General features: G+C 38.6%; 1 protein-coding gene across 1 annotated transcript; it reads left to right on the plus strand.

The window, feature by feature from the left end:
- The first annotated feature begins 22,465 nt into the window (after positions 1–22,465).
- LOC115965928 (glutathione S-transferase U7-like) lies at positions 22,466–24,942 on the plus strand. Its single transcript, XM_031085244.1, has 2 exons — positions 22,466–22,801; positions 24,459–24,942. Exons 1-2 carry the CDS (start codon positions 22,493–22,495, stop codon positions 24,825–24,827), a joined length of 678 nt encoding a protein of 225 aa, XP_030941104.1. The 5' UTR covers positions 22,466–22,492; the 3' UTR covers positions 24,828–24,942.
- Positions 24,943–25,884: the final 942 nt, after the last annotated feature.

Raw genomic sequence — 25,884 nt, forward strand, 5'->3', positions numbered from 1 at the left:
TGGTCGTTAGTGGTTCAGTCACCACCACTTACCTGTACTGGCTATGCCGCTCCCCCCTACCAGACAAAGAAGGCTATTTTTTTTGTTTGCTTGATGTGGCTTTTCTACCTGTTATAGTGTGTGTGCTCTCTCTCTCTCTCTATCCCTCATGGCATGCACCTGGTGGTTCCAACTCATCCTTACTTCTTTTGCGTGGTATGTCATCCTAACAGGACATTTCTCCCAAAAGAGCCTGAGCAAGAACCCTAGAATAGGTTTTTTTCCCTCTCCCCACCGCCAGACCATGCCCTCTTTTACCTCTGACCCATAGTCCACCACTTCCTATATTGGTTGGGTATAGGCTGGTAGTGCTTGGGTCTTGTGCGTGCTTCACCTTCTTTACCTGTTGCTCACACATTTGCCGTAATCTGGAGTTTGGTCTGTATGTTCTGCCATGCATTTTTGGCTTCTTATGGTGTAGGTTGTTTTCCGATTTGCCATTCTTTATGACTTGCTTCTTTTAGGAGTTGAGCCTTGTTGGATCATGGGCCTTCCTTCCCCCCAGCCTACTCTGTGTTCACTTAGTGGCATTGTTAGCATTTTCCTGTCGTACCACTCTGCTATTCCTACTGTAATGTTATTTGACTCAATCCTGCTGGGCCTCTTTGGGCCTGCCGTTTATTTCCCTCCCAATGACTTAGTGTGTTCACTGGGCCTTTTCTTACATTGTTTGCAAGCTCCTGTGTCCCATTTCCCTATTGGGCATCCTTGGCCCATTTGCTTTCCTTGGGCTTCCTCGGCCCTTTTCTAATCATGCTTTCCTATGGGCCTTTATTAACTCTCTTGGGCTTCCCTAGCCCAATTACTTTATACCTCATCTTGCCAACTTCTGTCCTGGTGCTATCCCCTTCAAAAATTATTTATGAGCCTAACGCGGCCAGCGCATTTGCAAATCGGTTTTCGTTTCTTGGAGCGTGTTCTACTTCAAAGGTTGAAAACTTCTCCTCCATCTTCTGGGCCATTGCTCTGCATGGGGCTAGGCTGGATTCCTTTAGGGAGAAGCTCCCTTTGGTTTGGCAAACCACCAGATTCGAATCACCCATTACCCTTAAATGCTTGACTCCCATTTCACGAGTCGTGGCCAACCCGGTTAGAGAGGCTTCGTATTATGTCGTGTTGTTTGAACAGGGGAATTCCAGTTTGAATGATAGCAAAACTGTCTCGTCTTCTTCATGGTACAAAACTACTCCCACTCCCCCTGATTGGGCGGTAGAAGACCCATCGAATTTCATTACCCATTATTCTTTGACTTCTTCTGCCATGGCTACTTCCCCTGGAACTTCATCATCCAAGGGGAATTCTTCTTCTCCTGGGAACTATGCCAGCAAGTCTCCTATAGCCTGGCTTTTAACTGCCTTGTGTGTTCCTGCTTTTAAGTCATACTGTGACAATTGTAACAACCACTGGGATATTCTGCCAGAGAGGATTGGTTGTTGCAACAAAGCTTTGATGGCATGAGACTTGGTCATCAACCATACTTCGTAAGCCAAGAAATAATGGCGTAGCCTTTGCGAAGCGTACACAATAGCCAGGCATGCCCTTTTCGCCCTTGGGTAACGAGTTTCTGCATCTTTTAAGGCACGACTTATGTAGTATACTGGTTGCTTGATGCCACTCCCATCCTCTTGGGCGATTAACACACCAATAGCATACGCGTTGGTGGCCAGGTAGAGTAGCAATGGTTTTTTGTGGATTGGGGCTTGCATAGTAGGGAGGTTCATTATGATCTGTTGTAGCCTTTTGAAGGCCGTCTGCTGCACTTCTCCCCATTCAAAGTTTTGCCCTTTCCTGAGTAACATGGTGAAAGTAGAAGTAATTGATGCCAGCCCAGGGATGAATCTTCGGATATACGAGACGTTTCCTAAGAAGCTCTTCAATTCTTTTACCGTGGCTGGGAGTTTCATAGTTGCTATGGTCGTGGCTTTAGCCAGGTCCACATTTATTCCCCTACTGTGAACCAGGAAGCCCAAGAATTTCCCAGAGGACACTCCAAATGCACACTTGAGAGGGTTCATTCTTAGTTTGAAAGCTCTACACCTCTCAAATACCTTCCTCAACACGTGGAAGTGTTCCTCCCTCCTCCTTGATTTCACCACTATGTCATCCACATAATCCTCTAGTTCTTGATGCATCATGTCGTGAAATATGATCGTCATTGCTCGTTGATAAGTTGCACTTGTGTTTTTAACCCAAAAGGCATCACAGTGTAGTAGAAGTTGCCTATGGGTGTTCTGAAGGCAGTTTTCTCCGCATCCCTTGGTGCCATTCTAATCTGATTGTACCCATTGAATCCATCTATGAATGAGAACAGGTACTACCTGCCACAGAATCTATCAATAAATCCATGTTTGGTAATGGGAATTCATCCTTTGGACAAACTCTGTGAAATCTACACAGCATCTTATCTACCCATTTTTTTCTTTACCGGTACTATGTTAGACAGCCAGCGCGAGTGTTGAATAGGCTTAATGAATCCTGCGGCCAGCAGTTTCTACACCTCTTTGACTATTTGCCCCTTTATCTCAGTGTGGAATATCCTGGCAGGTTGGGCCACTGGCTTGGCCTCTAGGTCCACATTCAGCGTATACACCACCAGTCCGGGATCTAGTCCTAGTATTTCACTATAATCCCAAGCGAAGACGTCCTTGAATTCTTTCAATAGTAGTATCAGTCCTGTCTTTTCCTTTTTCGTCAAACTTGAACTGATTGAAATGGGCCTTGGTTCTTATGAGTCAAACCCCAAGTTAACTTCTTTCAACTCTTCTTTTGCCATAACTTGTACATCCTTTTCTGCCACAACTTCTTCATTTTTTTCTTCATTACCCTCTTCCTTCGAATTTTCTTTGCTTGGTTGCTTGCAAGGTTGCAAATGTCACTGTTTCTTCACCGTGGAAGTATTTAGTACAAAATACATCAACCATGTCATCCCAGGTTGGGATTGACCTTGGCTTTAGGCCAATGTACTAGGCGTATGCCCGGTCACATAGTGATTTGGAAAACTCTCGAAGACATAAGTCTTTGTCTACGGCGTAAGGGCCAAGAGTATCAATAAACTTGTTCACGTTTTCCATGGCACTTTCTTTCCTGCCATCGTATTGCGCAAAGACCCGTGGCTCATACCTCTTGAGGTATGGTTTGTTGAGTACCCTTAGTGGATATGGAGGTCTTCGTACATAGAATCTCTCCTTAGGTGCTCTGGTCATCTCTTGTTCCAAAAGGGCCGCTACTTCGGCCATAGTGATAAAGCGTTGGTCCGTATTTTGCGGAACACCTCCTGCTGGTGTCTCCTATTTGTCTGCCGCATGCTCTGGGTCATGCTGGCTCCCTTTCTCTTTTGTCTTGTCTGTTTTCAACTGACGGATTTCTTCCATCATTTGCTGCTGCAATGACTGCAACACTTCAATGAAGACATTGGCATTGTCTGTGGGGATTCTTGGCGGTGGTTGGGGTTCAGCCCCCATTCTATTGGCACCCTCAGTTTAGTTGGGTTGCTGTTGGTGGGGCGTTGTTGGCCTGGATTCTACTTGTGAGGGAACAACGCTCATGTTTCGTGTCGTTCTGGATTTGGTGGCACTGCAATGACTGCAACACTTCAATGAAGACATTGGCATTGTCTATGGGGATTCTTGGTGGTGGTTGAGGTTCAGCCCCCATTCTGTTGGCACCCTCAGTCTGGTTGGGTTGCTGTTGGTGGGGTGTTGTTGGCCTGGATTCTGCTTATGAGGGAACAACGCTCATGTTTCGCGTCGTTCTGGATTTTGGTGGCATTATTTGTGAAGGAATCTGTGTTCTGTCCCTATCTGTTTCCCAACTCCCCAGTGGAGTCACCAATTTAATGTAGTGGGTCTTTTTTGCAATGTTGGGCTGGGCTGTCTCTTGCGGTATTTGGCCCAAATGTTCTGAGGAAGGGAGTCGGGACCGGTCCAATTGTAACTCACTTTAATCCGACTTGTGCACAAACTATGCCCCGTTCGCCAAAGTTTAATCACAGACCAATGGCAAGCAAAACCACTGTGAGTAAGTTATGGCAAGTAGATATAATAAAGATGATATAAGAAATACAATCACTACTTTTAGCCATAATAAATAAAAGTGAGCAACAAAAGGCTCTTTGTACACAGAATAAGCTAAGTGAAGGATAAAAAGAGTTAGCAAAATCAAAGTATTAGTCTACCACACCAAGTAATACACGGGGTTGAAACTAAGAAGGGAAAAACCGTTCCCTAAATGCGAGTAATCTCAGAGAAGAAATTAATTGCTTTGAGAGAATAGGCCTAAATGGTCCATGCCCAAATACAGATCTTTTGCCTTTTATGGAGAGCAGGGCTATTGAGGGAGAGATGAGATCAACCTATTGGTACATGCCAGCCATTCTTAACTCTCTGTTTTTTTCTCTCGTTACTTCTTACTTTTCTTTTATTTTGTTTTTAATTTCTTTCCTTCTCAATGCTTACTTCTGGATTATGGTTTCTTTCTTTTCCCTAAAATTCCTATTACTGTTATTTTTCGAATCCTTTTCTCAGTGCACAACAAGAGGTCCTTTATAGAGCCTGCCATGACTGGTATTTACTGTTTTAGCCCTTAACTGCCTTTGTCTGGTGTGGGTGTCCTTGCCGACCACTTACTGGTCGTTAGTGGTTCAGCCACCACCACTTACCTGTGCTGGATATGTTGCTCCCCCTTGCCAGACAAAGAAGACTATTTTATTTGTTTGCTTGCTATGGCTTTTCTACCAATTACAGTGTGTGTGCTCTCTCTCTCTATCCTTTATGGCATGCACTTGGTGGTTCCAACTCATCCTTACTTCTTTTGGGTGGCATGTCATCCCAGCAGGATACTTCCCCCAAAAGAACTTGAGTAAGAACCCCATAATAGATTTTTTTCCCCTCTCCCCACCGCCATACCATGCCCTCATGCCCTCTTTTACCTCTGACCCATGGCCTACCACTTCCTATATTGGCTGGGTACAGGCTGGTGGTGCCTAGGTCTTGCACGTGCTCTGAGGAACTTGACATAACTTAGTTTCTGTTTAATACTTCAATAGATGTCATAGGGTATTAATTTCCACTAAGTTTGTAGTCCGAGGGACTTGACATAACTTAATTTCTGTTTAATACTTCAATAGATGTCATAGGGTATTAATTTCCATTAAGTTTGTGGTCCGAGGAACCTGACATAACTTAGTTTCTGTTTAATACTTCAATAGATGTCATAGAGTATTAATTTCCACTAAATTTGTGGTTCGAGGAACCTGACATAACTAAGTTTCTGTTTAATATTTCAATAGATGTCATAGGGTATTAATTTTCACTAAGTTTGTGGTCCGAGGAACCTGACATAACTTAGTTTCTGTTTAATACTTCAATAAATGTCATAGGGTATTAATTTCCACTAAATTTGTGGTTTGAGGAACCTGATATAACTTAGTTTCTGTTTAATACTTCAATAGATGAGGAAACACATGACATATGATCGGAATAAATTAAATGGAAACTAAACAGTACTATTTTTATTAATAATAATACCTCTTTAGATTGTTTACATTCCAAGGGTGGAGTACAGTTTTTTCATCTAGATCTTCCAAATAATAGGCACATATTCCTGCCACTAAAGTGATTCGATATGGTCCTTCCCAATTAGGCCCCAATTTTCCCCAGGCTGGATTCTTGGTGGCCATAAAACTTTCCTCAGTACCAGATCTCCTACAGCCAACGGCCTCAGCTTTACATTGGTATCGTAACCTTGCTTGAGCTTATGCTAGTAGTAAGTCAGTTGGACCATTGTATTCTCTCTTCGCTCTTCGATCAAATCCAGACTCTTTTCCAACAGCCCATCATTACCGCCCGAGGTAAATGCACTAGTTCTCAACATTGGGAAACCTGTTTCCAGAGGGATTATGGCCTCGACTCCATATGTCATTGAGAAAGGGGTCTCTCCTGTTGATCGTCAAGGCGTTGTTCGATACGTCCAAAGGACATGTGGTAATTCCTCCACCCATTTTTCCTTTGCCTCGTCTAACCTCTTTTTGAGTCCATTCACTATAACCTTGTTGACAGTTTCAGCTTGCCCATTTTCCTGAGGATAAGCCGGAGTGGAATATCTATTCTTTATCCCCAGGTTAGAACAGTATTGCCTGAAAGCTTTACTATCAAACTGAAGGCCATTATCCGAGATAAGGGTATGAGGAACCCTGAATCGAGTAACGATATTCTTCCAGATAAATCTTTTCACATCCACATCTCTGATATTAGCCAAAGGTTCAATTTCGACCCACTTAGTAAAATAATCTGTGCCGACCAGTAGATACTTTTTATTTCCTAGTGCTTTAGGGAAAGGACCTACAATATCTAAGCCCTATTAAGCAAAAGGCCAAAGGCTGGAAAAAGGTTTAAGAACTCCTCCTGGCTGGTGGATGTTTAGAGCGAATCTCTGACATTGGTCACATTTTCTAACATATTCTTGTGATTCTTTCTGCATATTTAGCCACCAGTATCCTTGAGTAATGGCCCGGTGAGATTGGGATTTTCCCCCTGTGTGACTTCTGCAAATTCCTTCATGCAGTTCCTTTAGGAGTGACTTTGATATCTCAGGATGTACACAAAGCAGATATGGCCTAGAAAAAGAACGTTTATACAACTTTTTGTCCTCGGACAACCAAAACCGAGGAGCTTTCCTTCGTATTTTCTCAGCTTCTGGTTTCTCCTTAGGCAATATATCACTTTCGAGGAATAGCAGTACGGGATCCATCCAGCTCGGCCCCAAGTTGACTTGATGGATCTGGAGCAAATCCTTCCTTGTTGGGGTGGGGATGCATAAATCCTCGACAATTATCACCCAGGGCAAATTCCGTGCCAAGGAGGTGGCAAGGGTAGCCAAGGAATCTGCATGGGTATTTTCACCTCTGGGGATATGTGACAAGTCAAAGGATTCAAATTTCGTTTGTACACGCCTAACTTGACCCAAATATTCCTGCATTCTTGTATCTCGGGCTTTCAGTTCCCCTTTTACCTGACCCACGATCAGTCTTGAATCTGAGAACATTCCACTGCCTTTCCACCTATTTTCTGAACCATAATCATTCCCATCAGCAAAGCTTCATATTCTGTTTCGTTGTTTGTAGCTGAGAATCCCAGCCTCAAGAACTTTTCAATGGTGATCTTTTCAAGGGATACCAGAACTAGCCCCACTCCTGCTCCCTATTGGTTTGCTGCTCCGTCCACATATACTTTCCAAGATAAGGTGTCCTGTGTGGTGATTAGGCCAACCGATTTTTCATCCATGCCATGTTGCTTCACCTCTACTTCTTCTAGAAGTTCAGCAAACTCGGCTACTAGATCGGCGAAGACCTGACCTTTCATAGAGGTGCAAGGCATATATTTGATGTTGAAAGCCCCCAGAATCGTGCCCCATTTAGCAATCCTCCCAGTATAATCTGCACTTCGAAGTATGGACTTGAGCGGTAATTGAGTTAGAACCACCACGATGTGCGCTTGAAAATAATGGGGGAGTTTTCGTATAGCATGCACTACTGCCAAGATAGCCTTTTCTAGTGATAAGTACTGCACCTCGGCATCATGAAGTGACTTACTTACGTAATAGACTGGTCTTTGGATGCCACTGTCTTCTCGTATAAAAAAAAAACTTATAAATGAGAGGCCACTGCCAAGTAGGCAAACAGGACCTCATCCACCTCAGGACTGGACATGATAGATGGCCGAGATAGGTACTCTTTCAGTTGCTGAAATGCTACAGCACATTCCTCAATTCATTCAAAACCTTTCCATTTATGCAGTAAAAGGAAAAAGGGTCTGCACCTATCAGCTGACCTAGATATAAATCGATTCAAAGCAGCAGTCATCCCTGTTAGTTTTTGCACCTCCTTGGGATTCCGAAGTGCTTGTAAGCCATTAATGGCCTTAATCTGATCTGGATTTACCTCAATTCCCCTATGAGTCACCATGTAGCCCAAGAACTTTCCAGAGCCTACACCAAATGAACACTTTGAAGCATTTAGATGTAACTTGTGCTTTCTCAGAATTCCAAAATTGTTCACAAGATCTCCCACATGCTCAGACACCACTTTTCTCTTTACAACCATATCATCGATATAGATTTCAATATTCCTGCCCAATTGTGGTTCGAACATTTTAGTCATCATCCGTTGATAAGTAGATCCTGCGTTTTTCAAACCAAAAGGCATCACTTTGTAATGATTGTTTCCAATGAGAGTAAAAAAAGCTGTCTTTTCTTAATCATTCAATGTTAACGGCATTTGGTGATATCTTTGGAAGGCATCCAAAAAGCTCATCCAAGGATGACCTACTGTTGCATCCACCAACTAGTCTATCCTAGGCATAGGGAAAGAGTCATTGGGACAGGCCTTATTGAGGTCCGTGAAGTCTACGCACACTTGCCATTTCCCAATCTTCTTTTTCACCACCACCGTGTTGGCTAACCATTGGGGATAAAAAACTTCCTTGATAGCCCTTGCCTGCTTGAGCTTGGCCACTTCATTTCTGACAGTCTCGGCGTGCTCTTTTGACGGACGCCGAGGTGGCTATCTCTTCGGGGTGATGGAAGGATTAACATTTAGATGATGACAGACGAAACTTGGGTCTATACCCGGGGCTTCATACGCACTCCACGCGAATACATCAACATTTTCTTTGAGGAATTCAACCAATTGCTCTCTCTCATGCAAAGGTAGTTTAGCTCCAATCTGAAAGAACTTCTCCGGATCATCGCCAACGATTACCCTTTCCAAATCTTCACATTTCGCCTCGTCGGCTGGTCCATTGAAGGGTAAAGCTGGGGTTTCTGATTGCTATAAACCATTATTAGCGGTAGCCGGGGTCTCCGCCTCAGGCCGATGTCGGATAGCCGCTACCAGGTATTGTCGAGTTGCAGTTTGGCTTCCTACTATCTCTAAAACTCGGTCTCCGGATGGGTACTTCATCTTCTGGTGTAGAGTAGAGGAGACAGCTCCCAGGGTATGAAGCCAAGGTCTGCCCATAATGGACGTGTAGGGAGAGAAAACATCTACGACAATGAAATCCACCTCCACCACATCCGTACCGGTCTGCACAGGTAATCTGATATAACCTTTTAGGACGACCATTTTTCCCTCAAAACTCACCAGAGGAGAACTATAGGCCATCAAGTTCTCAGGTTTCAAATTTAGCCCCCTATACAAGTCAGGGTACATTATGTCAGCAACACTACCTTGGTCAATCATCACCCTTTTCACATCGTACCCACCAATTCTCAGCGTAACTACAAAAGCATCATCATGGGGCTATATGGTTCCAACTTTGTCCTTATCTAAAAAACCCAACACTAACGGGATGCCCATCTTGGCTCTCTTAGGCATTGAGCTAGATTCCTCGGCTGGATAATGAAATACCGACATTACCCTGGAAGGACAAGGTCCAGTCCTCCTCAGGACAGTAAAAATAACGTTTATTATGCCAAGGGGGAGTCTTAAAGAAGCATCTCCCTGAAACTCTAAGCCCGCTTGGCTTACCCGACCACTGGAAAGATGCAAGAGTTGCTTTAACTTCCCTTCTCGGACTAACTGGTCCAAATGGTCCCATAAATTTCTGCAATCCTCAGTTGTGTGTCCATGATCCTGATGATAGTGGCAATAAAGGTTCTGGTTGCGTCTCATAGGATCTCCTACCATCTTGTTTGGCCATTTGAAGAACGGCTCATTCTTAATCTTCTCTAGTACTTGTTGCACTAGCTCTCGAAACATAGCGTTAACCGCCTGGGTGTTGGTAGATCTTGACTGCCTAACAAAGTCTTTCGGAGGTCGGTTATTATTGTATCGGTCCGATCTGAAATCCCTCCTCTCCTGAGGGATCACCTTAGCCTTTCCTTTCCCCTACAGTTGGTCTTCTTCTACTCTTCTATACTTGTCAATCCGATCCATCAATTGGCATACACTAGTAACAGGTTTACCAGTTAGAGATTTTCTCAAATCATGCTTGGCTGGAAGACCAGCCTTGAAAGTGCTAATGGCCACATCATCGTACTCTCCTTTTATTTCATTAAATATCTCCAGTATCTATCCGAATAAGCCTTCAGAGTCTCACTCTCCCGCATGGACATAAACAATAAGGATCCCAAAGGCCGAGAAACCCTGCTGCAAGTAATAAAGCGAGCACCAAAAGCCCGGATGAGTTTTTTGAAGGAGTCAATAGAATTCGCCCCTAAACCGTTGAACCACCTCATCGCCACCGGCCCCCACAAATGGTTATAAGTTATATCACACATTCTAACTAAATAATAAATAAAAATATAATACCATAACTTAATATAACATTTTAACTTACTAATAAATAAATATAACATGCTGACTTAAAGTAATGTTTGTAATTGTATTGTGCTTTGGCCTTTAAGAACACATATCTATTTTTTGTTCAAATAAAAAAACACAGATATTGATATTAAACATGAAAAAATAACGAATTCAATAATTGAAACAGTTGAAAACAAAATTAAGCCAAAATCCCAATTCATTAATGAAAAAATATCCAAATTTCTGAACTTAAAAAAAAAAAAATGAAAACAGAGTTAAGTAAAGATAGACTTACATAGGAATTTGGACTGATAGATATAAGAACATTTTTAGATCCTTCTTTTTCTCTGATATCCAATTTCATGTTTAACAGCAAATTTTGCTTTTAATTAAAGAGGATAGATTACATGGAACAAAGCACCAAACAAAGACCATAACAAATTAAATCCATGTACAATAAAATATTGATGTCAACAACAAATAATCATGTGATAAGAAAATAAAAAATAAAAATATATTGCTTGCTATATTGACATCTAAAAAAAAATACTAAAAGGTGCTATCAAACATAAAATTTCAGCCTATCCATAAACCTTGTTGATAAAAATCATATAATGTATAATGAAAAGGCAACAAATACACAAAATCAATTCAATTTGATGAAAGAAAAAAAAAATACCTGCAAGGTTGTAGGTAGGGTAGAGAGGAGAAGGGAAGAATATTGTAAATAATTGTAAGGTACGTAGTAGAAAGAATAATACACTAAAAAACTGTGTGTGTATATAGAGAGAATTTTAGGTTGTGAAAAAGATAATATGAACAAAAAGAAGGAGTTTAGGTGAAACTTAAATACTTATTTATTTTTTTATTTTTACGTTATTATTAGAAAAAAGATGACATAAGATGCAAATTTATGCACACAAAAAGAAGAAGAAACGTAGTAAAAAAAAGTTTTTTTTTTTTTAAAAAAAAATTCTATCTTATTTGCTTTATTTTATATATTTTTATTTATTGAAATTCTGTCCTTTTTCTAGGTAATTCTATCCTATTCATTTTAGCCTTTGTTGATAATATTTTAGATTGACCAACCAAGTAAATTTAATCTCTTCTTGAAATTTTAGAAAATACTTATTGTAGGTTGCACATTTTGTTAAAACACTTATTGTTATTTATCCAAAGAAATTAATAAGAACAAATATATTGTAAAAATAAGGATTAGATGGATTAGATGAAGAATTTGGATTGTAATCAAATTAAGATTTTTATCAACTTAGAAATTATAGGAAAAGAAAAATTATATATATTTTTTCTTAAAATCTAAAAATTTTAAAAAATTTCTGCAATATAGTGAAATCACTTGGCGTAACTATGGTGTCTAAGTCTAACTTTTATTATATAGTATAAGATATATATATATATATATATATATATATATATAAAACATAGTTTAACATTATTTTTTTTAAACGTATAAAATATTATTTAATAAAGAATTAAATTCATCTTTAAATCCAAGCAATAATTTTCATTGGTCTAGGGCTGGTCGAACTTGTAGGCCAGGTAGGCAGTAGCCAGTAGCTTAAGCCTCCACTTAGAGGAGGGCCCTCTATTCACTTTCACTCGTACAAAACTACAAGTGTTACAACTCCCTCACCTGAAAACAAAAATAATTAAGGCCCAGCCCAAATCATTTAAGGCCGTCTCTCGTAAAATACAAAAGGTGAAATGACATGGAAGTCTGATCAAATCACCATATCTTTAAGGAAACCAACCTTTATTTCTTTTAACATTTCATATTGAAGCTCATATAATATTCTTTCCATCGACGTCTCATTTACCCATTTATGATGTTGTTTGGCCCTTAATTTGACCCTAATTAGATGTCGGAGCTAGTAAAACGAAAGGAACTTTCTGTTCTTTAAGACACAATACCTTACTAACTCTGATTAGACAATCTAATTTTTTGACAAACCTTGGTAAAAATCGATACTTTTAAGTATATTTGTAAAATTTTGTGATTTTATGACCAATTGATGTAAATAAGCTCAAGCTTCCACTTGGTCACCAACTGTGGTAAAATCATAGTTGTCAAAACGTGAATCGTACCGTAAATCGATTTTTGATTTTTTTTTTTGTATCATATATCATATCGTATCGTGTATCATAAAATACACAAACACTTAATAAAATCTATAAAAATTATAGATATACATATATATATATAAAGGGTATATTCATTAAATTTTTTGAATATATTCAGCTAATGAGTAATTTATTCATTACTTATGTAATAATATTTAACAGGCTAACTAAATAAATCAAACTAGTACGTGTTTATAACATACACATTCAAATTGCTTAAATTCAAAAGTTATAATATATTACAAATGACCCAAAAATTAAATTATTTTATCATATTCATCATATTGGCCAATCAACCCCATCTAAGTCAATGCTATCATCATGTTTATTATTTTGCATATTTATTTCTTCATTAACATTTTCTTCATCGTCATTAACATTTACTATCTTTTCTTGTTCTTTTTATTTTAATAATTAAAAAAAAATTCTTCTTAGCATTCTAGTTTCTTGGACTTATAACAATAATGAAAAAAATAAAAAATAATTATATTTTCAATTAATATCTTATTCATAGTATAAAAAATAAATTTGTAAATATTAAAGTGAAGTGTAAGTGTATACTGTGTAGTCCAAATTTTGTAAAAGAAAGAGAGGGAAAGAAACTTATGAATATGTTACTTTATTAGGTTAAATTAAGTACCCTAATGATTTTATGTTTAAAACAAGTCTAACAACTTGTTAGATTCAAATAAAAGTACGGATTTTAACAAAAAAATTTCATTTTAAAGCATTTGTCTATGTATCGTACGATACGATACGATTCATATGATACACACACTGTATCGTACGATTCATGAGCATTTACGATACGCCGATACGATACGAAACTTTTTACACACGATACGATACGTATTGCATATCGTACAATACGTATCGCGTATCATACAATACTGACAACTATGGGTAAAATGATGAATTTAAAGTACTCACGTCTTCTTAAAATTACCCATTGAGGAATGAAATGGGTCATTGACATGACTTTTTGTTTATATATATATATATATATATATTCTAATGGAACTTTCTCACGTAGTATCTAGATTAGCTCCAAATCAAGCAAATAACAGTTATGCTTGGCAAAGCATCCTCAAAGCTAGATCAGTTATCAGTTTCAGCTCTAAGTGGCGGATTGGAGATGGACGGACAATGAAAATCCGGGGAGATAATTGGTTGCCTGATCAATTTTCTAGCAAAGTTATCTCACCTTAGAAAAGCTTGCCTAAGAGCATTTGCACCTGGGATTGTTAATGCCATATGTAAGGTTTATTTAGCATTTTTCCCTCAAAAACCTCCCACATCCGGAATGCTATATACTAAGTATTGCAAAAAAATTTGCAATACTGCTATAATGCAATTCTACTTTATTTTATTCTACTTTCCCCAAAATTTCTCTCTCCTCTCTCATTATTTCTGTTCTCTTCTCTCTCTTCCTTCTCTCTTTCTCATCTGCTCTCTCCTCTCTTTAGACCCAAACACCATCCTCCTCCCAACATCAGCAACAACAACAATGATAACTCGTTCCTCTGCCCATTGAGCCAAGCCAACTCGAACTCAAACTCAACCACCACCACCACGACACAAACTCAATTCCTTGCCATTCTCCACTACGCCATGTCACGCGTGGTCCCACAGTAAACCCTCGTCGAGATCAAAATCTCCTTCAACATCCTCCAAATCCTTGTCGGAGATCGCCAGTGTTTAGGTCTGGTGTTGCTGGGTTGCTCAGATTGGTGATGGGTTTGGTGGAGATCGGCGTGGGTCATGGCGAGGTTATGGGGTTTTTTTTTTTTTTTTTTTTGGTGACGCTGGGTTTGTCACAGTGAGGTCATCGATTTGGTGTTGATAGGTTTCTATTGTGATGCTGGTTTTCTTTTTTTTTTTTAATATGGGTTTTTGGTCCGGTGGGATTTTGGTGGGCAATGGGCAGTGGTGGCGTGGTGGGCTGGCGCAGTGGTGGTGACTAGGCAGTGGAGGCACGATGATAGAGATTGAAGGAAGGTGGAGGAGAAAATTAGGAAAAAAACAAAAAAAGAAAAAAAATTATTGTGTGGATATATTATTTTAATGAGTAGAATAAGAAAATAAAATTTGGGATGCTGGATGTATTGTAAAATTGTATTGTATAATTGATAAAATGGCTTTTTAATATGGTAAAATAGGGTAGAGTAGAATTTCCTGATCTAATAATGCCAAAGTCTGCTTTTTGATTGATGAGGAGGGCCATTATTGGTTGGAGGACCGGATTACAACTGAATTTCTTCCCCCATGAAGCTCAAGCAATTTTAAGTTTGCCGCTTAGTAATCGTTGTGTGAATGATGAGCTAATTTGGAAAGGTACGTCTCAAGGTGTTTATTTGACTAAAAGTGCTTATAAATTGTTAGCAGAGAAGGCAGCAACTCTTAAGCTAGGAAACTCGAATCCAGCAGCACACTCAAATTTTTAGAGGAAAATATGGAGCTTAAATATTCCGAGTAAAGTTAAACACTTTATTTGGAGGGCCTGCAATGAATCTCTACCTACCAAATTGAATCTGTTCAAGAGGAAAGTCACCAATAATGCCATCTGTGAAGTATGTGAAGCGGAGATGGAAGACACTGTTCATGCAATCCGGGGCTGCCAAAGGGTCAAGGAAATCTGGTAGGAAGATGGCTTCTGCAAACCACACATCAGTGTTCGTTTTGCAAGCTTTAAAGATTTCTTCTTGGGTTTTTTAAAGGCGGGAGACTCTACTATTGTTGACCGCTTGGCCATGGTTTGTTGGGGTATATGTGTTAGGACATATGTGTTTTACTTGTTAGGAACATATGTCACTATTTTATGTAATTGGCTTATCCTTTGACAAAACGTACTTTACTTGTATTTGGGTAGATTTAGGATGTGTTTAAATACTTCAAGAAACCATGTTTCAAGATCAAGTGTTGAAGCCTTCAAGTTTGTCCAAGAAAACAAGTTGATAGTGCAAATTCATTAAAACTCGACAACTGCATCTATCGAGCTTAAGAAAGCTGTTCAAAGTTTGGTGTGTTCGACACCTGCTCGACAGATGCTCGACACCTCCTATCTGTCGAGGTTTAAGATTTTCAGAATTCAAATCTGATTTTCTTGAGATCCGTGAATATGTTTTTGGGCCTTCTTTTTTCCTAACCCTAGACATATAAAATGATTGTTTTAAGGGCCGTCAAACAGTTCACAAGTTGCACAAGCTTTGAGCAAACTCTATTCAAGCAAATTGTGATCGAAGACGAAGTTCTTGCCCTAATTCTTCTCTTTCTCTTGAAGAAGTTGCTGTGTATGTGCACCGTAGGGTTTTGTGACCAAGCATCTTCTTAATCTTCATCGTGTGGATGAATTGAAGAATTTTGCAACCAACAACCTTCTTAATTGGTGATTGAAGTCGCGTACTAGGATCCGCGCAATTGGTTAGTCACGTACATGGGAGTCGTGCATCAGAATGGGGAACTGTCACTACAGAACAAGTCCAATTGAGTATTGGGGTAAGGGTTCAACTGTAGGTTGGTAAGGTACTTGGGATTCCTTTACTTGTAACTACTTATTGTGATAATAGTGGAATTTCGGGAGTGGCCTATCAATATGGCTTAAGCGTAATGTTGCTCCCAGATATACTCTGCTTTTGTTGCATGATTGCATGAATTTCATTTGGTTGCTGACTCCATGGTTCAACCAGTTGTTATTTCTCACCCCAATCAATGGTTTCCGCCCCAACCTCCTTTTTATAAAGTTAATTTTGATGGTTCTCTATTTCAGGATTGTTCCAAGGCAGGGATGATGGTGCTCTATCATCGATTTTTCAAAATTAAATATAAATGTGACATTTATAAGTAATTACAATAATTTAAATAATAGTTTAATTAATGATAATGACACCCTTCATCTTGATATCCCCGAAGGCGTAAATCTCATCAATCTCTATTTTTTTGAAACTGAAATTTCATTAAGCAAACACAGAATAGTTACATAGCAGAAAACAACATCCACCAATAGCAGGACAAAGCACCAATAGAGACCATAGACAGCCAAGCCAAAAGAACAGGAAAGAAAAGAACAAAATAAAACACTAGATCCCTTCCAGCCTACACAAGTTTGCTAGATTCTCAGGGACCACACCAATCCATTTGCATTCCTCTCCTGAATTTTTGGCCTATTGAGCTAGCTCATGGGCTATTTTGTTGCTATTCCTGCAAATGTATCTAGCTTCTGCATAATTAAAGCCATTCATTCCTTGCAAAATGCCATGAATTAAATGACCTGCAACTCCCCATACATCTTTGCTGCAGATTGCTTGAACAGTTTGCATTGAATCTCCTTCCAATATAATTTTATTTAATCCCAACTCCTTTGCAAGAACAATGCCCTGCTCCATAGCAATTGCTTCAGTCTCTTCCACTGCAAATCTACCCGAAAGTGGCATACTCAAAGCTGCAACAACTTGATTATTCCAATCTCTAATTATGACTCCAATTCCTGAGTTACCTTCCATAGCTGGTATTGCCCCATCCACATTTATAAGATAGACATCTTTAGGGGGAGGTTTCCAGGCCCTATCCTTTGTCTCTTTTTGCTTTGTTATTTGACTATTAGCCTCCTTGAAGTCTTCTATCAAACAGATAGCTAATCCCCAAACATGCTCAGCAGCTGCTCCATAATCCTCATTCACCACCTGGTTCCTATTATACCAAATTGACTAGGCCACCCCAAAAAACTTCTCCAGGTCACTTTGAGTTCCTTGGTTCATTAAGCTGAGAGCCAAATCAGTGACATCTAGGCTGCAATCAAGGATTTTGATAGGACAGTCAATCCATTTAGCCCACACTGCCTTAGCAGAATCACATCTCAGAATTGCATGCTCAACTGACTCAGGATCTTTTTTGTAGCTGGGACGTGACATCCATTTGGATTCCTTTTTTGAACAAATTGGTCAATGTGGGGATTGCATTCATACATAATCTCCATGCAAATATTCTAATTTTTTCCGGGATATTCAAAAGCCACATCCTCTTCCATAGCGGAGCACACACATCACCTAATGAGGATTCTCCATGGTCTTCTTTTTCTAGGATCCTTCTAGCCACATAATAGGCACTTTTCATTGAAAATGACCCTTTTTTATTGCCCACCCAGATTATAGAGTCTTCAGGAAGATGACAACTAATAGGGATGCTAAGTATTGTTTCCACCTCAAAGGGTAGGAAAATGTTCTTCAGTCTATCCTTCCTCCATCTTTTTGTGTCCGTATCAATGAGCACAGATACCATAGGAAAATCTCCAAAATATTTTGGTGGAGAAACAACCTTGTATGTTGAAGGAGTTGGTAGCCACTTATCATCCCAGATATGAATCAACTTCCCATTTCCAACTCTCCACCTTGTACCTTGTCTCAATACTTCTAGACTTTGATGTATGCTTCTCCAAGCATAAGATGGATTGCTCCCTATTTTTGCACTTAGGACATCACTATTAGGGAAGTACTTTGCTTTGCATAATTGAGCCATCAGTGAGTATGGATCAACTAACATTCGCTAACCTTGCTTTGCCAACATCGCCAAATTGAAAGCATTGAGATCCCTAAAACCCATACCTCATTCCCATTTTGATTTACACATCTTAGACCATCCAACCTAAGCAATCTTAGACTCTTGCTACCTTTGTCCCCACCAGAAGTTTCTCGTCATTCTCTCAATGTCTTCACATAACCCTTTTGGGAGCAAAAAACATCCTATTGTATATGTTGGTATAACTTGGGCTACTGCTTTTATCAGAATCTCCCTTCCACCTATGGATAGCATTTTTTTCTTTCCATCCCATTAGCTTCTTTCCCACCCTCTCCTTTACTTCATTGAAAATTTGTTTCTTTGATCTACCAAGTAAGGATGGAAGTCCCAGGTATTTTTTCGGATGGGCATCAAGCATTGGGCCAAGAATTTCCTTTACTTCACTTCTTGTTCCTTCATCTGCATGTTGACTGAAAAAAACAGATGACTTGTCTGTGTTTATTTTCTGACCCGACGCCTCTTCATACCTCTAAAGGATGTTTACAAGCTCCCTACTTTCCAATCCTGAAGCTTTGCAGTATAAGATGCTATCATCGGCAAACAAGAGGTGGGTTATTCTTGGGCTGCCTCTGCATATTGAAATTCCAGAAAGCTTATTGTTCCTGGTTGCCTCCATTATCAATCCTGTAAAACCTTCAGAACAAAGGAGGAATAAGTATGGAGAGATGGGGTCTCCTTAACGCAAACCCCTTGTAGGGGTTATGCATCCATGAGCCTCCCCATTGATAAGCACAACATAAGAAACAGTAGGAATACACTTCATAATTAGACTAATCCATTTATCATCAAAACCCATTTTCTTCATTATTTTTTCTAAAAAGCCCCATTCAACCCGATCATAAACTTTGCTCATGTCGAGTTTTACTACCATATAGCTGTCCTTCCCTCCCTTTCTTTTCTTTAAATAATGCATAATTTCAAAAGCTATAAGAACATTATCAGTTATAAGTCTGCCAGGAACAAAAGCACTTTGATTTTCTGAAATAATGGTGGATAGAATAGGTTTAAGCCTATTAGCAAGCATCTTGGATATTATCTTATATGATACATTGCACAGGCTGATGGGTTGAAAGTCACTCATTTTTGTTGGGTCTTTTATTTTAGGGATGAGGGCTATATTCGTTTTATTCAAATCTGCCATTGGTGCATTTGAATTAAGGATATTAAGGATTGTTTTAGACACATCATCACCAATAATATCCCAATACTTTTGATAAAAGATAGCAGGCATACCGTCGGGTCTTGGGGCTTTTGTCGAATGCATACTGTGGATGGCTTGGACAATTTCCTCCTTGTGGAATTCTTTTGTAAGGTGCTCATTCATCTTTTCAGTGATTTTCCTTGGTATCAGATCTGCCACCTCATTATCTCTAGTTGGGGAAGAAGTTGTGAATAACTCCCTGAAATAATCAGCAACTACATTTGCAATTTCCCCCGTTCCTTCACACCATTTTCCTTCTTTGTCCTACAGCCCATTAATTTCATTCTTCTTCTTACATTGGGATGCTTTGTGGTGGAAGAATTGGGTATTCCTATCCCCTTTTTGATACCACTGAACCCTTGATCTTTGATGCCACTTTGTTTCTTCCACATCCAGGAGCTCATTTATTTCCTTGCGCATCCTGTCAATTTCTTCCCCATTGCTCCCATCTAGATCGGCCTGTATCATAGCTTGAAGGCTCTTTCTTTTTTCTTGAATTTTTCGTGGAATATGGCCTAGATCAGAATAATTCCATCTTACTAATCCAGATGCACAATCATTTAAACCTTCTACTAGCCCACTTGAAGAATGCAGCCCAGAATGGTTCTTCCACACTTCTTGAATGATTTCCTTACATTTCTCATATCTGATCCAAGCTGCCTCGAAATGGAATTGTCTCTTTCCACAGTTGGGTGAGGCTTGTTGGTCTGTCAGTAAGAGAGCACAGTGGTCCGAGGTTGAGTCCACTATATGGAATACTTTTGTCATACGATAGAGCTCCATCCAATCAGCTGTAGCCAACATCCTATCCAATCTAAGACAAATTCTCTCCCCATCAGATCTCCGATTGCACCAAGTGAATTTAGGCCCCACATATCCCATATCTTGAAAACCACACTCATTAATTACACTTCTAAAACCCTCCATCTGGTTTTGGGATCTTTCCAGTCCTCCACATTTCTCAGTTGCAAACAGAATTTCATTATAATCTCCCATACACATCCATGGAATCTGGTATTGAGAATTCAACATTCTAAGGAGATTACAGGACTCTCTTCTTAAGTTTGTATCTGGGTTCCTATAAAACCCAGTAAGTCTCCATCTAAGGTCCAGGGAATGATCTGTCACAACCGCATCAATATGGGATCTCGAAAAGCTTTTTATTTCTACCTCCACTTCTCTGATCCATAACAGGGAAATTCCACCACTTTTACCCTCACTAGGGACAACTAAACCATTTGGGAAACCAATCCTTTCTTTTACTTTTGTCATCCTTCTAACACTAGCTTTTGTCTCCATAAGAAAAACAATTTTGGGATTCCATCGTTGCACTAAATTGCGCAACGCTCAAACTGTCCGGGGATTCCCAATTCCCTGGCAGTTCCAGCTTAAGGAATTCATGGCTCTCGGCGGTGCTGCCTAGCAGACACCGCCGTTAGATTAAGAGAGACTAACTCACCTGTATGTGCCTTCTTTTGCCTGCCTTCCTCATCTTCTTCCTCTGCCCAGAGACTACGCTTTATCCCCACTGTATTATCATTGGAATCCATTACTATTCCATTGCTTGTTTTCTGACCTCGGGCTAGCTTCTTCCACCTTCCTTTTCTACTTTGAGCTTTCTCTATTTCGTTATTATCACTCTGTTCTCCAATTGGATCTTTTTGGGCTTTTATTGGGCTGGTTACTTCCTCAGTTTCTGCAATTATCGTGTGCTCCTGGCCCGATGATGGTTCCCAGATATTACTGCTCATTGACCACTCTTGGTCTATACTTCCCTTTGGCCCAAATATTAATTTACCTACTTTTGCTTTTTCTAGGCCCACCCTCTCCGCTTCTACTTCTCTAGTTTGGGTATTTTGAATTTGAATTTGAAATAACGAGTTTGACAAGTCACTATCAGTTTCTAACATACTAGCATAGTTTTTACTGACCTTTTGCTTCTCGGGATTCCCGCTCGTTTCCAGGCTCCTCCTCTCTGCATCTTGATCTCCCTTTCCTGCTATCTCTAGTGGTGCATTTTGTCCCATTGCCATTGTCTTTGCCTGATCCTTCTTTTGACTACCTATCTTACTTACTCCCTGAGCTCTCAACCAATCACCATATTGGGGAAGTTCTTCTGATTGCCTTTCCAAGTACGGACAATGCCGATCATCATGCCCCATTACTCCACAGAGAAAACAAAAGACAGGGAGTCTCTCATAGCGGAAATAGACTTGAAATTTCTCCCCTTCTGGGCTAGCCACAACTCCACACCGCCTTAGTGGTCTATCCAGTAGGATGTTCACACGAATTCTCATGAATTTCGCTTGATCTGAAGACCATGACTTCGAATCCGCAACCACAAAATTACCGATACTATTGCCAATGTCCCTTCCAATTTTCTCTGAAATCATATCGAATGGCAAGCCCCAAATTTGTAGCCAAAATGGAGAATGGGTGAAGGAGATGTTATGTGCTGTCATCCCCTTTTCCCACCTTTTGAGAAGCAATAGATTGTTCTCGAAATTCCATGGACCGTTATTCTCGACCCATCTCATCTGATATTCGCTTGAAAATTTGAACTGGTAAGTATCATTCCCTACATCCACAATTCTCAGATCTGACCCTGTTTTCCATGCCGATCGCAGCGTGCTCTTCAACACTCTCTGATTTTGCTTCCTGTCTGACAGTAATCTTCCCACCAAACTCAATCCGCACTCTTCGATCAGCTCCCTTCTGCCTTCCCCTGATATCGCAATCTGTGTTTCTTCTTCTTTTGTTAGCTTCATATGCTTGAGTTCTTCAATTAAATCTTCCTCCATGGCCGATTGACTTCCTAGGACGAATATCTACAGTAGATTAGAAAAGAGAATCTAGCTTTTCCAAAAGAAAGGAAAGTCTACTATCTGGGTAGAGAGAAAGCTCGAGAAGTTTCGAGAGAAATGACTCCTACTTGGGAGAGTTTTCGACCAATACTTCATCAATCTCTATTTGCGTTACTACTTCCCGTCTATCAATTTCGTCCTTCATTCATATCCTAGTCAAAGTCTACATTTATTTTTCAAGAATAACAGCTTTAACAATTCAAAGATATCTTATAAAAAATAAGAAAGACAATCAAAGGAATCCTCCACGAAAACAACTTTTGTACCATTCAAATGTTTCTGGCCGGCAGCAAAAGCTGCAAACCCATCTATATAAACACACGAAATAGATTGCATATCATTGACTTTGATTTAACGTTTAGCAAGTTTATTAGAATGGCAGAAGTGAAGCTGATTGGTACTTCTCAAAGCCTAAACTGCATCAGGATTGAATGGGCTTTAAAGCTTAAAGGAGTGGAGTACGAGCTTATAGAAGAAGATTTACTGAACAAGAGTCCGTTGCTGCTTAGATACAACCCTGTCCATAAGAAAGTCCCAGTGCTCTTGCACCATGGCAAACCCATTGCTGAGTCACATGTCATCCTCGAATATATTGATGAGACATGGAAGAACAACCCTTTGCTTCCTGAAGATCCATATGAAAGAAGCATGGCTCGGTTTTGGGCAAAATTTTCTGATGAGAAGGTAATTGATCATAACTCAATCACTCTTCTTACTACCTTATTTTCCATTTCATGCCTCTTCCATTTGTATATCATATAGTGATTGACTCGTTATCGAGACATGACTACACCATATTTTAGCTTGATGGACTAGTTTACAACATATCCTTTCTATTTCATCTAAAATAAAAATTAAAAAAAGTTTATTTCATGATTGAGATTTTATTTTCTAGATCTGATTTAAAATTTTATGCAACATGAAATTCAATACAATTTTAGATTTATAGTATCTAATTTCAAACACAAAATGATTCCATTTCTAATGGGGAGGGTGCTACTACTTTTGGCCACCCTATTGTGCTAAAGTGTGTTCAAGATGGTAGTTCATATTCTGAATGAGAACATAATATTGATCTCTAGAGGTTTAAAACGTACAATTAAATAAAAGATTTTGTTAACAAATGTTCTAAGAGTATTTGTTAATAAATCATTTTAAAAAAGTTTTTAAGAGGAAAAAAAAAGACAATTGATATTCTAATAGCTTTTTCTATTTTCCATAAAAGTTGTTTCAAAAATTTTTTTTTTAAATATAATTCATTAACAAATGAGCACCCTTAAATCAATATGAACTTCTAGTGGGCTTACCTAATACAATTCACAGAGTTCACGAGTGACTAGATCTAGAACAACCATCAATGTTTTTTTTGATAACTCATATCCCTCCAATTCATTCTAAATTTGCAAAATCCATCTCAAATTCTCAATCATAGTTGAGAAAGCCAACCAAGTAAATTACCCATGTACGTGATCTACCAAAAGTCGTTAGCAAATGGGCAGAATACCTGTTTCTTATTATAGTTTTCAGAACATACATGATAAACCTTTCAAAAATTTGTTTATTTGCTTAAAGTGTGAAGAAGTACAATTGAACCTATAAAAAAGGTTAAAAAAAAGGTGAAATTTTAAAAAGTTTTATATAAACAAGTTATGGTATATATGTTAAGAATGTCAGTGTACTGGGTTACGTTAAATTGAAAATGGTGAGAAAAAATTGGATAGTGACTAATAAATCAAGCAATTTGATCAATTTACCCCTAATTTATAATTTCATAACCAATTTTGCATGGTAATTTAGTATAAAATATCTTTTCCTTCATATTTTTTCTTTAAAAAAAAAAAAAAAACATGTGGATTTTCATAAGTTTACATTATATAAAAAATATACATTATATACTTTTTGCAAATATGTACAACATTGTATATATTTTTTATGTCTACAGTGTAAATTTACGTTACTAGTACAATATAAATTAAGAGTTTTCCAACATACATATTTAATTCTTCTATTTCTTTTATCATTCCTAGCAAACAACTAGAATAGAAAATAATTGTCCTTTATCCATTCTTTCAAAAAAAAAATTTATTTATTTTTCATCTTCCAACTTTTTCACACAAAATAGAGCATTCTCTCTACCAAATAGACTCTCATGCGACAGGAGATAATTAGCTTCAGTACTCCCAGAAGCATAGACACACACTCTAGTGAATGGCAATCGTAAACCTTATCAAATATGCAAAGAGAAGTTGGCATTTTTTGTGGGCAGAAGCCTAATTTTGTCCTGGCAATGTGTTAACTGACAAACTCTTGATCATTCTCTTTCATTTTTCATGAATTTTAGTGTATTTTTGGAGTATATGAAGCAGCTTGGCTAGAAGAAGGAGAAGAAAAGCAAAAGGCTATACAGTCTGCACAAGAATTATTGGCAATTCTTGAGAAGCAGATTGAAGGAAAGAAGTATTTTGGTGGTGAAGTGATACGCTTTTTGGATCTAGTAGTAGGTTGGATTCCTCGTTGGCTCAATGCTATGGAAGAAGTCGGCAGTATCAAGTTACTTGATGCTGAGAGGTTTCCATCACTCCATGAATGGTCTCAAAACTTCATAGCAAATCCAGTCATCAAAGAATGTATTCCACCACAAGAGAAGCTTGTCAACTATTTCAATTTTGGCATAAGCTACAGGCGTTCCCTAGCAGTTGCCAAACCATGAAAGCTTCCCCTATTTGGCTGTCAATAAGATGGAAGAAGCGAGAACAGTTCAAAGTTTAAAATTATTCAAACTCTTTTTTTTTTCTTTTTTCTTTCTATAAATTTACTCTTTCATTATGTCAGCAACCTCATAAATTTGGCATAATTAATTGCAATGATAGTCGTGGTTTGATGACAGTGTTAAGGGGTGAGATTGAGACTTACGTGTACACAAGGATCTACAAGCCCATTAAAAAGAGAAAGAAGCGTAAAATTGTTATATTATTGGAAGGGAAATGTTAACCAATGCCTAAGGGCAGAGTAATTATTGAGTACTTCTGGAGTGCTATAAATGCGTACTCCCTTTCACATAACTGTTGGTCTCACTAATTAAATTTATGGTAGAACCTACAATTCATGTGAGACGGGGAGTACACATTTATGGTACTTCTAGAATATTCAATAATTTCCCCTAAGGGCATTGGTTTGGGAGCTATTTTTATGAACATTTTATTAAGAGAATAATAAAACAATAAATGTTATTGGCAGCTTTTTATATTTCTCATCAAAGTAGTGTCAAAATCTTCCTATTATGATTTATAATAATTGTCCTAAGGGCATCCGTTAACATAACCCTTATTGAAATTCCAAATGTTGCTCCCAATAACAATAGGTTTTAGTAAAGTGTTGGAATTTGTAATCAGCCGAAGGAAATTCATTGAAATAATAAATTAAAAGTATCCACACAACACTCAAAGTTTAATGCAGTTAGGCCAACTCTATGACTACATCAATTGGCAAAACCAACTCAAATCAACTATCAATTATATAGATTATAACTACACTTAGCTAACCCTATAAGAAGGTATTTGGTATGAAAATGATACCATGTCAGTCATAACAAAATCAAATATTTGAGAGACATGTGCGCAAAAATTAACTACCCACTAACACGGTTGAGAAGGAGTAGTGGTGAAATGTTGATATGGTTATTTTACACACATTTTCAATTATTGGATTTTGATACGGCTGACTTGGTATCATTTGATACTAAATACTTTTTCCTCACAAAGAGACAG

Source organism: Quercus lobata, chromosome 10, assembly GCF_001633185.2.
Source record: "Quercus lobata isolate SW786 chromosome 10, ValleyOak3.0 Primary Assembly, whole genome shotgun sequence".
NCBI lineage: Eukaryota > Viridiplantae > Streptophyta > Magnoliopsida > Fagales > Fagaceae > Quercus > Quercus lobata.

Coding starts and splice junctions, on each gene's coding strand:
- LOC115965928 (XM_031085244.1), top strand. CDS start 22,493: ATGGCAGAAGTGAAGCTGATTGGTACTTCTCAAAGCCTAAACTGCATC. Junction 22,802..24,458: donor CAAAATTTTCTGATGAGAAG/GTAATTGATCAT, acceptor CATGAATTTTAG/TGTATTTTTGGAGTATATGA.